Below are 12,434 nucleotides of genomic sequence, written 5' to 3'. Positions count from 1 at the left end.
AAACCACAAGGCAGGAGGAGGAGGAAATGGGAAGCTGGCCAGGGCAGGAATCACCTCCTCAGCCCTGTTATCTCTGCTTCCTGCAAAAGAAGAATGCTGGTGGCCAGAGAGAGGGGCTCTGAGATGCCTGTCTGATGCCATCTGGGTGTATCCTGGTGGCTGGCTCTGTCCTCCAACAGGAAGACCCAGATTTCTGTGGGCACAAGGTCGGCCAGTGCCTGAAGAACACAACTGTGCAGGATGGATTAAAGCTGCAGCAGGAACCATTTAGGTGGAAGCAAATTTTCAGCCACCACTGCCCCACCCATCATGTCCCTAGCAGACATTGCTAATCAATTAGGAGGCTTTTTAACGTAACGCATTAGTCAGTTACTCCCAATCCATTGGCGTCAGTGCTCAAGCTGACATCTATTGGCCATCCCTGGATTCGATTTAAGGGAGAATTTCCTAATACTGGGAACTATGAGACTGAAAACAGATGACCAAGGGAAGTAGGGACATATCTTTCTCTGAAGGAATATAGGGAAATATTTGCCAGCAGCTGCCAGGCCTTGTTGAATATGATCCTTGCTGAAATAGTATCTAACACTTACTGTGTGTTAGACACTGTTATGTTTTTATGGAGGCAGTGTAACATAGTGATTATGAGCATGGGCTCTGGGGCCAGACCAACTGCAATCAAATCCTGGCACTGCCACTTTTTGCTGTGTAACCTTAGCAAGTTACTTAACCTCTCTCTGCCTCAGTCCCCTCATCTGTAAAATTAGAACAGTAATGGTGTCTGCTTCATATGGATGTTGTAAGGAATATGTGTGTGTGTGTGTGTACGTATATATATATATTTTTTACTTAGGATATATTAATTCATTTAATCCTAAAAGCATAAGGCCCTAGATGATGCCCAAAGGTTTTTTGCAAACCTTTAATTTTTTTTTCTTTTTTAGAAAAAAAAAAGAAAAAACTTTTTTAGGCAAGAGAGTGAGAGGCAGGGTCTCACTCTCTCACCCAGGCTGGGGAGCAGTGGTGCGATCAAAGCTCACTGAAGCCTCGATCTCATGGGCTCAAGTGGCCCTCCTGCCTCAGCCTCCCAAGTAGCTAGGACAACAGGCGTATGCCCCCCACCTGGCTAATTTTTTTAATTTTTTTTTTTAGAGACGGGGTTTTGCTATGTTGCCCAGGCTGGTCATGAACTCCTGACCTCAAGCCATCCTCCTGCCTCAGTCTCCCAAGTGGCTGGGTAAACCTTACATTTTAAGGAAGAAATTATGATTTTGTGGATTTTTGTTAATGAATTTTATTGTTTTATTTATTTCTACCCCATCTCATTCCAAGAAACATTTTAGGGGGATTGACAAGCTACGTAAGGAAACAGGAGGTGAGGGGTGGAGAACAGAGGCAGGAAAGCAAAGGGAATCCAGAGCCATGGCACTGCAGCATCCTGTGCAGATGAGCCACACACTTGGCTCTGAGCTTCTCGGTGGCCAGAGTAAAGAGGAAAGCAGAGCTTTGGCAAGGGTCAGGCTGCAGTGAGGTAGGAGGGCGCCTGATGCTTGGGCGAAGCACAGTTTTTCCTGAGAATGGGGCCTAAAATAAGTTTCCCTCATGTGTCCCTGTAAGGGTGGCACAGTGTGGATGATGTTGGTTGTAAGGACACAGTAAGCAAATTTCCCCTTCTGTTCCTATTCAGAGTAGACCCACTGCATGAGGTTGGACCCTCCTCACCCTGGCCCGTTCCCTTCCCTGGGATGGGAGGTCACTGCCCCACTTCTCAGCCCACTCTGTGACATTGGGGGACAGGAAGTTTAGAAGCAAGAGGAAGAGGGGCTTGTCTCCCAGGGAACGCCCCAAGACCTACTCCTGGTTCTGCCTTCGGTTTATGGGAACAGTGGGATGTCTGGAAGGAGAGAAACTGTATGTGACAGCAGGGTCTCTGGAGGGAGGAACCAAGGCCAGCGCCATGCCCGTCTCTGGCCAGTCCTCCTCTCTTCTAATAATCATGGTAATAGCTGCATTTATTTAGGATTTGCTATATGCCAGCCGCTGTGCTCAGTGCTTTACATACATTCTCTCATTTGATCCTAATAGATAGGTAATGATTATTCTTCCATTTTCAAGATGAGAATACTGAGGCACAGGGAGACCAAGACACTTGCTGAAGGTTACCCAGGTAGTAAGTGGCAGAGCCAAGACGTGAACACAGGTGGGCTTTCTTCAGAGCCAGAACTGGAAGGAAGCTTTAGAAGCCTTAGTGATCAAGGCTCCCCCTTCATTTTTTTCATAAAATAACAAAGGCTCACCCAAGTGGTGTGCCAAGGTCACACAGCTGGTTGGGACAGTGTTCAACAGTTAGGTGTTACGATACCTGCCTGACCTATGTAAACGTCACTCTTCATTTCAGGGTCCCACTGGAAGACCCGGACTCCCAGTAAGTCACTTTTGTTTCTTCTTTCCTTTGCATCTCTTTTACGTGCTCTTTCTCAGTCTGAGGACTGGCTAGGTTGGGTGGCTGGTTTTTCTCCAGGTGTATCTGGGTGACAGGCCACTCTCCAGAGTCCCTGATCTATAGCTTAGGGTGAAGTCACCTCAGCTCCTTCCTCCTTTGAGATCTAGAGAGGACCCTGCTGGGGCATCTTTAGCTATAGCCCTTGGTGCCCCTTTGCCCCAGGCAGACAAATTACAGTATGCAGATCCTTCCAAAGCTGCAGCTGACTTCCAGACTGATGACCCTACCATGGGCAGCTGCAGGGATGGGCAGCCCACGGGCACACTGACTATCCCCCTGCATAGCAGCTGACATTCAAACCACTGTTCCTCCTATGCCTGCTGGTAAGAAAGCGGACTCAAAAACTTTGTTTTCCCTCAATTACCATGTCCCAATTCTAGAGAGGCTGTGCCAAGTAACCATGGGGACTTTGGGACAAAAAAAGATAGCCATCTCTTATTGAAACCATAAGAGGAGCCAGGCACTGCATTTATCACCTTTCACACATTCAGCTTGTTCAACACCTCAGTGAAATGGGTATGATTATAAACCTGTTTTATACATGAGAGTCAGGAAGGTAAAATAGTTTGTCCATCTGTCCAAGCTTCAGGTGGGGACCTGTTAGAGGCCCACACCATTCCATACTGCTGTTGCTTGTGGTCTGTGCTTCACCTTCAAAACCCATCTTTAAAGTCTTTTAAGACATTGCTCTGTGGAGTCTAGCCTGGGGCATGGATGAGTTGAGTACTGGGTATGTGTACCATGGGCCCTCAGATGCGGAGTGACCCAGGCAAGATGCTGCAGCCAGTCAGGGGGCCGGAATCGGGTATGGAGAGCACCCTGGCCTGAGGCTGGCACCAGTCTGCCCTGTCTCCCTATACCAAAGGCCACATCCATGAGATTCCAGACCCTTATGTTCCTCCCTCTTACCTAATGACTCCCCTTTTAGACATGGATTATATTGTAACCTTTGGACTAATCCAACAGCTTCTAAAATTCATGCCTAGCAGTGGCTTTCTTAATGAAATGCATGTGGGGGAATGTTCAGACTTGCAAATTGAAACTCTCCCAGTAAGAGCCCCAGCGCAAAGGAGGACGGGTGAATCGGTCCCATGAAATCCAAGGAGGGGAAACATCAGATGACCGAGGGGAATGTGGGCAGACTTTGTTTTTTTCTTACAACATCCACCTTTAAAAAGCATTTAGGGGGCAATTGACAGAGCAGCGGCTGCTACACATAGTTTCCAGTCCCTGGCCATTCTACACCCATCCCTAACCCAAGCATTTTATGGCCAGGACTGCAAAGAGCATTAGTTTTAAAAAAGAAATGAAAAAGAAACCAAAACACACATCCTGAAATATCATTCAAAAGCCCAAGAGTGAGTGGACCGTGGGGCTGCCACAGCCGACGACCAGCCCTGGCCTGGGGTCCTTCGTAGGCAGGGCCAATTTCAGATCCACGGGTCATGGTCTTGTTGATGCTTCCGTGTGAAGGGTCCTAGGAGTAACACTCAAAAAGATGGTGGATGTGAGCCCCTGGTGTACAAAGCAAAAGGTGTGGAGTACAAACATGCTGATGAAATTCACCTGCCCGCGGCTGTGCTAGGCTTTACACGAGCAGATGCCATTTACTCAACACCAAAGGCCAGGCACTAGCCACATGCTTCTCAGAGACAGCATCACGTGGCATCCTCCCAGCAACCCCATGAGAAAGAAGCTCTCGTCACCCCCACTCCACAGAACTGTTGCTCAGGAAGGTTAAGGGAAGAGTCAGTGCTTCTAGTCTGCACTGCTACTCTGCCACTCTTTAGTAAAAGTGGAACATTTTACACAAAGCCACCGTTGGTCTTGACCTTATGTGTTAATTTTAAGAGCCTAATTTCAGAAATAGTTGCTTCTCCCAGGTGTGCCCCACATACATGGTGGATGCTCATTCTTCCTCAAGGCATTGTGCCTCAGTGGGGTTAGCAGATGCAGAGTCACCCCAGAAATGCCCATGCAGTCCCCTCCTGTCCAGCAGGCTGGACAAACCACCTGATTCTCTGCACCCTATTGCTTTCCATCGTTCCAGGCTCCTAGCAAACTCTAGGCCCCACCCCAGGTTTTATGATGTCTGCACGCATATGATGGCAAAAAAATATTTTCTACCAAAAGAGGGAGGAACAAAACTTAATAAGCAGATTTCCAGAGTGAGAAGATGTAACCCCTGGCTACAAAACAAAGCATTTCCCTTGGAGCATCTGCAACTCGTGATTCGGCTGAATCCACATGGCTCGTGGTCCTTCCTGTCAGTACTGGAGGTGGCCGAGAGGAGGGAGGACCGGAGAAAGACTCCAGAGGTTGCTTTCTCAAACCAGGGGCTGGGGAGGAGCACTGCTCTCCAGCCCTGGCAGAGACAGACCAAGGAAAGTGATTCACCCATCTGTCACATGGGAGCTGCCAGTCACCCTGCTCTGTGCCTTGAAGTTGTGCGTGATAAAGATGAGGCACATCCTGGCCATGGCTGGAATCGATGCAACAGTGAAGTCTAAGGGAGCAAGGGCCTTGGAAAGGCATAGGGAAACTGAGGCCCAGGCTGGGACCAGACTCTTCCTTCCGTGCTCTTTCCACAACACTCATGCCTAAGTACACATAGCCATAGCAGTGGCTGCTTCCTGAAGAGTCCTTGGGAGCTGCATAGGGAGTGTATCTACATGATGCTTGGGCATCATATGGGATGTCGTCCCTGCTGCAAACTGGGTTAGCTGTGCCCTAAATCAGGTGCACGGTTTGCCTATAGGGTCCTTCACATGCTAGCCTGGTTCCAACCACATCTGACTGTTTCTGCCTCCTTCATCATCAGGGGGACAAAGGTGCCATTGGGATGCCTGGACGTGTGGTGAGTTGGCCCATTTACACCTGCTCAGGTGGCCATTGCTTGCTTCTCTGTGCTGGCCTGTCCTCTAAACCATGGCAATGTGCTGTCTACCCCAGGCCCAAGAAGGGGGTCAGCACTTTCCCTTTCCCAGGTCCCAGTGTGCTTTAGGGAGGGACAAGGAAGGAGAAGGGAAGTTGTATCCCAGTCCTTCAGACCTCACAGTACGGCACTACTCTCCAGAGAGCTGCCACAGCAAAGGAAAAACCCAATAAAGCTGCATGAACAAAGCCCTTTGCTAGTCACCTGCTGGGAATGGCAGGAACAAACTGAGCCTCGATATCAGGAGGACTCCCACTCCGCCCCCCAAAGCTGGCAGCTCATCCTCAGATTCACAGCTGCTCCTGCAACCACCCCTCGGTGGAGCCAGGGTTCCCAGAGGCCGTCTCTGTAGACAGAGATGCACTAAGAGATGGTGAAGACAGGGCTTGGTCCCAGGTGGTACCTCCAAGTCCTCAGGAGGAGGCTGAGAGTTAAAACATTCCCTGTTTCTTGCTGGAAAATGAAGATAGAGAAGGGGAGATGAGAATGTTTGATGGAGAGGGTGTTTCCCAGAAATGGGAAGGCCAGCATCAGCCCCTCAGTGTCTACAAAGGGCTATAAAGACAGCAGCCTAAGGCAGTGATGGCCATGCCCCACCCTCACCACTCCCCAGCCTGGGCTGGGACACTGGCCTCGGCCACTCTCCCCATGTGACTCCTAACTTCCCATCAGCCTCTGCCTCACCTGGCTCCCCAGGACCCCTGACCACCCCCATGTCATTCTCAGCTTTGCCTCAGAATCTCATGGGATTGGCTGTAGGAGTGGGTGTAGCATCCTTGTGTGAATTTGCTTGCCTGATGTGAGTCTGCCGGTGCTCAGAGGTTGAGAAAAGGCATCCAAATGATAGCTGACCCTTGCTAGTGCTAACTGCTTGCTGGCGTTGTGCTAAGAGCCTTATGTTAGCTTACTCAGACTTCACAAGAACTGCATGAGGTAGACAGTTTCCACCCCTACTTTTCCGATGAGAAAACTGAGGCTCAGTAGCTAACTGTCCTTCCCAAGTTCGCACAGTCAGGAAGTGGCTGAGCAGAAATCTGAACTCAGACAGCCCAACTCCAAACCTGCGCTCTTGATCCTGACAATATTACTACTCCCCACTAACCACCCATCCCCAGTGGCCTTGCAGCTCTGAGGAGGGTCTGATCCTTAGAATGAAGCCCCAGAGGCCTGGGATATTTCAGAGTTCAGGGCAAGTGTTCCATGTCACAGAGCTTTGTTCTCCCCAGGGCCCACCCAAGGCCTGTCTATGGAGGCATGGAGGCTGGGAGCCCTGGGCTGCCCCACGCGAAGCTCTCCCACCAATTCCCAGAGCAGAGCACAGTGGAATTGCTGCCCGGCCCTGTCTGTTTTCTTCTGTTTTCTAACTCCAGATCCTGAGTCCTCCCAAGCCGTCACAGGCTCTGTACAGAGCAGAGAAACATGATTCAGCCATCCTTTCCCAAGGGCCTGCGCATGTGGACCTGAGCCAGTCACCTACGTTACCATAGCCCTCTGAGCCCCTGTCTTCCAAATGAAGATGTTGAGACTCACTGCACCCGAAATAGGGTGGAGTTGGGGTTTGTGCCCAAGCCAGCTGTGGGACCCCAAAGTCCCTGCTCCCAGGGAAGCTTCAGGAGCCTCTCCCCTGAGTGCAGAGACAGGCCCACAGGGAAGGCTGCAAAATGCAAAGTGACAGCTCTGGGCCTGTCCGTGCTGTCCTCCTTCTTGGGCCCTGTGGTCACCTCCCCCCAAGAAGTGTCCACACTTCCCTCCCATAGCAGTGGGGGAAGAAGGAGGGGAGCTTCAGGAGGTCTCCCTGCTTCCTTCTTAGCAGGTCTATTTTCAAGCTACTCTGGCTGCTGGTGCTATTTTAAATGAGACAATGGGCCCATTTGGCTGCCCAGTAGGGGTCCTGGCATGAGCCACCTGATAAGCAGTGAGGTGGCCGGTAGGTGTGACATGCCTGGGTCATCCCTGGGGTTTACCAGAGGTGGCCCCACTGGCCTGTCCAGAGCAGGGTGGATTGGGACTGTCCATCTACTGGTCATTGTGGTTGCAAGGGACCCTTGGCCACCTAACCAGCCTCGTCTGCATCACTGACCCATGCTCCATCCTTCCAGAGGTGTGTGTCCTGCCTTCTGGCCTCCTGTGATTCTCCAGGCCCCCTCCCTCCACCTTGCCCGGCCAGGCCCAAGGACTCCAGGCTTGTCTAGCTTGGCAAAGCTTTGTTCTTGGTGTTCAGCTGGACCTGCAAACCTCCTAGACACCAGCATCACAACACAGTCCTGGGGCAATTCCCCTCGATCCCCACCCCAACCTCAGAGTGTCCTGGCCAGCTGGGGCCGTGGCTTCTGGGGAGGATTTCCTGACTTAGGTGGGATCTTGTTCTCTTTTCTCTATCTCTGTCTCTCTCCCATTGTCTCGCTTTCTCTCTCTCTCTCTCTCTCTCTCTCTCACACACACACACAAACACACACACACGTACGTGCCTCAAGAGGGCCTCTTACAGCCCCAGCCACTGTTTCTCAGTTATCTGGAGCAGCTGCACATGGCAGCAGCCGCCTTCCACATGACACATGCTGTGCTTGTTGGATGTGGACCTGCCATGTGTCAGCATCTGTGTTTTGCTTTGTTTCTTATTTCACAGTGATTTCTTCTGTTTGGTTGTTGTGCCATGAACATGGATTCTTGTGTGGGTGCCTCTTTCTCATCCCCTCTTTTTTCTCTCCCCCCTTTCCCTTCCTGCACCCTGTGTTGCATGTGGCTGCCCCAGGGAGTAAAGGGCCAACCAGGCGAGAAGGTGAGTCCACGCTTTCCCCTTCTGCCCTGCACCCAGCCTCCTCCTCCAGGTGGACTGTTGATGGAGAGCCTCTCAGCCCTCCCCCTGATGAAAGCCCCAGCAGAGGGTGCTGGCTGGGCCTGCTGCCCTCACAGCCTCTCACGGCCCCGTTTCCTAACAGCTTCCATAACATTGGGCAGCAGTCTTGGGATTCCTGGGCGGCGGTCCCAGCTTTCCCAGCTGAGGAGGTCTCCCCTGCCCTGCCCTGCCCTGACAGCATGAGGCCTCATCATTCTGGCCAATTGCTCTTTTGTGTAGCTGGAACTGCCCAGGGGGACCCCAGCGGTTATGGAATAGAGCCCCCCGGGAAGTCAGAAACCCAGAAGCCATCCTGGAACATCAGCCCTGGGGGGTTCTTGAGAGGTTTCTGAGAGCAACACTTCTTTTTTTTTTTTTTTTTTGAGATGGAGTCTCGCTCTGTCACCCAGGCTGGAGTGCAGTGGCGAGATCTCAGCTCACTGCAACCTCCGTCTCCTGGGTTCAAGCAATTCTCCTACCTCAGCCTCCCGAGTAGCTGGGATTACAGGTGTATGCCACCACACCCAGCTAATTTTTGCAGTTTTAGTAGAGACAGGGTTTTACCATGTTAGCCGGGCTGGTCTTGAATTCCTGACCTCAGGTGATCCACCCACTTGTCCTCCCAAAGTGCTGGGATTACAGGCGTGAGCCACCACGCCTGGCCAAGCACAACACTTCTAAAGAGTTCACTCTGCAGATGAGGAAACTCATCTGATGCCCAAGGAAGGAGCAGGGCTGGCCCAAGATCGCGCAGCAATAGTGATGAGCAGGGGCTCCAAGCCAGACCTCCCGGTGCCCGGCTCTGTACTTCCCTGTCTGTAATGCAGTATTTCTGCAATAGTTTCCCATCTCCAAAATAACAACCTCAACAATTATAATACAGTTGCTGTGTATTAAACACAAACTGTGTCAGGTGCAGTTTTAAGTATTTTGTCTGTTTTCCCAACTAGCACTGACATAACCTTTTCAGGGAAGCTTTAATATTCTCATTTACACAAGGCACAGAGAGGCCAAGTCACATGCCCTGGGTCACACAGCTAGAATGTGACAGAGATGGAGAGGTGCCCCAGTGTGTCTGACTCCAAGGCTGGGGCCCCTACCTACCATGCTATTCTGTCCCCAAAATCGAACTAGACTGTCAGCTCCACATTGGCATGAGGGTAAACTGCCTAGGAGAAAGACACATGACCCCTTCCATGGACCAGGCATTGTTTTAAGTACTTTACATCATCACATGACATCTTCACATCCATGCTATGAGACAGGCGCTATCTGTATCCTTACAGATGAGAAAACAAGCACGGGGACATTAAGTCTCTTGCCCAAGGTCATACAGCTGGTGGGTAGCAGAGCTGGTCTTCAGACCCAAGCATTCTGGCTCTTAACCATGACACTACACCGCCTTGTATAAAAATTATTGTATCATTGCCATGACATAAACAGTTACTAATTTGAAATCACCCCTCGCCTGCCTGTAAGGTATGACATTTTCCAAAATGCGTTTCCCGTAAGGGCAACAGAGCCGCTCTCAGCATCCCTGTTCACAGAGGAGGTATGTGGGCTCAGAGAGGTTTTGTGACTTTTCCTGGCAGAGTAGGACCTTGAACTTGGGGACACCACACACACACACACACACACACACACACACGGCGCTTGTCTAGCTAGCTCAGCCACCCTTGACAGCACTTTGAGCTCCTCATTCAGCAGCATCTGCCTTCCTCTCAGAGCTGACAAATCTGCCCTGGCCTTCACCCGTCCGTGTCATTCTGAAACCGGGACTAGGGAATTTGAGGCAGCTCAGCCTTTCAGGGTCAGGGATGCTGAGTCCACACAGCCCGCATGTTGCTTGTGTCCCCCTCCTCTGTTTTCACAGCCCCATTCTCGGGCAGGTCACTGTTCAGCAGTTGCAGGGTGTGTGGCCGGATGGGTGTTTGCGGGGCGGTGGGGGTGGGGCTGGAAAGCATCCTGGGCTGGGCCGGGGAGGGACTCGGGCCTGGGCAGCCTTGCTAAGTCTCCTCTCTCTCTCTGTGTCTCCCTGTTTCCCGCCACTCCAATGGATCCTGTTCTTCTCGCTTCCCCGGCCTGGGGTCCCACCACCCTGTCTCCCCGGAACCCCATGTCCTGTGTTCTCACTGACACCTCTTCTCCTTTCCCTCCTGCTGCTTCCCCTTACTACCTGCCCTTCCCAACCTGTCCCGAATGCTCCTTCCTTGCCCCTGTACCCTCTGTGTTGACTCTGCTGATCCTCTCGGGGCCCTCCACGTCCCCTGGCGTCCCTCTCCTGTCCCATGGGGCCGGCGTCCTGCTCCGGGCCCCCTGCCAGCTCCTTCCCTTTGGCTCCTCTCTTTCCCGCTCCTCTTCTCCATACCTCCCTGCCGCTCGCTCCCTCTCCCCCTTCCTCTCTCCCCGCAGGGGTCCCCTGGAGACGCTGGGCTGTCCATCATTGGTCCCCGCGGCCCCCCTGTAAGTTGTTTTTGCTCTTCCTCGGGGTATTGGGGGGATGGGTGAGTTGATGAAAAGGGCTTTTAGGCTGGGGATGAGGGGACAGCGAGGGCGGCTGTGGCCCTGGGTGGGGAGGCCACTGCATGTGATGTGGTCAGCCCAACCAGGCCTTGGGTGCCGATGTTGATGTTAAGGAAAGTGGCCTGGCTAAATATACCTAAATTACAGTGCCTTGGAAGGGTTCTGAGGGACCTGCCCTCTAGCCACGAAACTACAGCAGCTGCGAGGCGGCCCTGCTGTTTACACGCAGAGGAGAGAAAGGGCTTGCTCTCCTCCGGATGGGGTGATCCGGCTTTCCCGGGAACCAGCCTTTGTTTCTGGAAGCCCATGGAGCAGATACGAGTCCGGGTTCACTGACCCAGGCACGCACTACTGGTCTTGCCAGAGGGCCAGCCCACACTCACCCTCACAGATGTCTCTGTGTGCAGTGCTGGGTCCTGTGTGTTCACTAGCACCCTCCACCCCATGGCTGGGAGCTTGAGAAAACCAGCGAGGCTCCCCTCACATGTGCTTCCTTAGGGACCAAAACAGCGGTGTGGGTAATGAAGCCAGCAAGATATCAAGGCTGTGGGAAGAAGGGCTTGTTATTTTCCCAGAGCCCTGAACCACGGGGCTTTAATAAAATCACCACACGTCAGGGTGGAAAGGATCCCAGGGATGGTCTAACACAGCCCTCTCAGAAGGGGAAACTGAGGCTCAGAGAGGGGGAGGGGCCTCCCATGTAGAGTCTGGGCAGGATTAGAACCGAGGAGCCCCGGCCTCACCACAGCAGCAGGCCGCCGGCTCCACCTTCTGCACTTTTCCTGACCCACCGTGCTCAGTGAGGGGTGGGAGCAGAGGGCTAGCCTCTGGGAGACTGAGACCCACAAGCAGAGGGAGAGGGGCTGGAGAACGAATGGCTAAGTTATATCCAAGGGAGGGGGCCCGCAGTGAGCTGAACAGCCAAGCAAGGGGTTTTGGCGAGTGCGGGGAGCTGAGAAGTAGAGCCAGTTTGGGAAGGAGAGCAGGGGCAGGAGAGCCAGGCTGGCAGACATGTCAGGGGCTGGGTCAGAGGCAGAACTTGAGCGGCCCTGGGCTGAGTAGATACGGCCTTTACAGCAAGGTTTTCTTCTGGGTTCAGACCATAATGACCACGCTTAACACTTCCTCTGTGGTGGTCTTATCTTAAGACTTTTACACGTATTCACTCACTTAATCCTCACAAGAACTCCATGACATAGGGACTGTGATCGCCTCCATTTTACAGGTGAGGAAACTGAGGCACAGACAGGCTGAGTGACTTGCCCAAAGCCATAGGGCTGACACGTGGCTACACTGGTAGCTGATCATTCAGCCAGACCATCTGGCTCCAGTCTGCTTCTGGTTCCTGCTGCTGTCATGGATGGGCCAGGCCTGATGTCACTGTCACATGTGCTCCTGGGATCACACGGTGGCTGCCCCGATGGGCTTCAAGCCTCCTGTGTCCTGGAGGAGGTGCAGCACCAATGCCCTGGCCAAATTGGTCCTGATGTAGGTGGTGATGGGAAGGTCATAGGAACAGAAGACAGTCCTCCAGGTTCTAACATCGAGGACCAAGCCTAGTGTGTTAGGAAGACAGGGGAGTAACACAGCATACAGGCCCTACCCTAGGCTGCCATCTCTGTCCACCTTCTGGTCTG

At 52.4% G+C, this 12,434-nt stretch overlaps 1 protein-coding gene across 6 annotated transcripts in view; it reads left to right on the top strand.

The window, feature by feature from the left end:
• COL13A1 (collagen type XIII alpha 1 chain) overlaps positions 1-12,434 on the top strand; it is a 156,156-nt gene that overhangs the window by 67,309 nt on the left and 76,413 nt on the right. For 3 of the 6 annotated variants that reach the window (XM_063727365.1, XM_063727363.1, XM_063727360.1), the window contains exons 4-7: positions 2,399-2,425; positions 5,325-5,360; positions 8,191-8,217; positions 10,687-10,737. In XM_063727365.1, the coding sequence (XP_063583435.1) occupies positions 2,399-2,425; positions 5,325-5,360; positions 8,191-8,217; positions 10,687-10,737 (141 nt within the window). The remainder of the gene's footprint in view (positions 1-2,398; positions 2,426-5,324; positions 5,361-8,190; positions 8,218-10,686; positions 10,738-12,434) is intronic. The other 3 variants (XM_063727362.1, XM_063727364.1, XM_063727361.1) reach the window with 1 other exon arrangement.

The sequence above is a fragment of the Pongo abelii genome, chromosome 8 (genome assembly GCF_028885655.2).
Source record: "Pongo abelii isolate AG06213 chromosome 8, NHGRI_mPonAbe1-v2.0_pri, whole genome shotgun sequence".
NCBI lineage: Eukaryota > Metazoa > Chordata > Mammalia > Primates > Hominidae > Pongo > Pongo abelii.
This window is presented reverse-complemented; position numbering and strand designations above follow the sequence as displayed.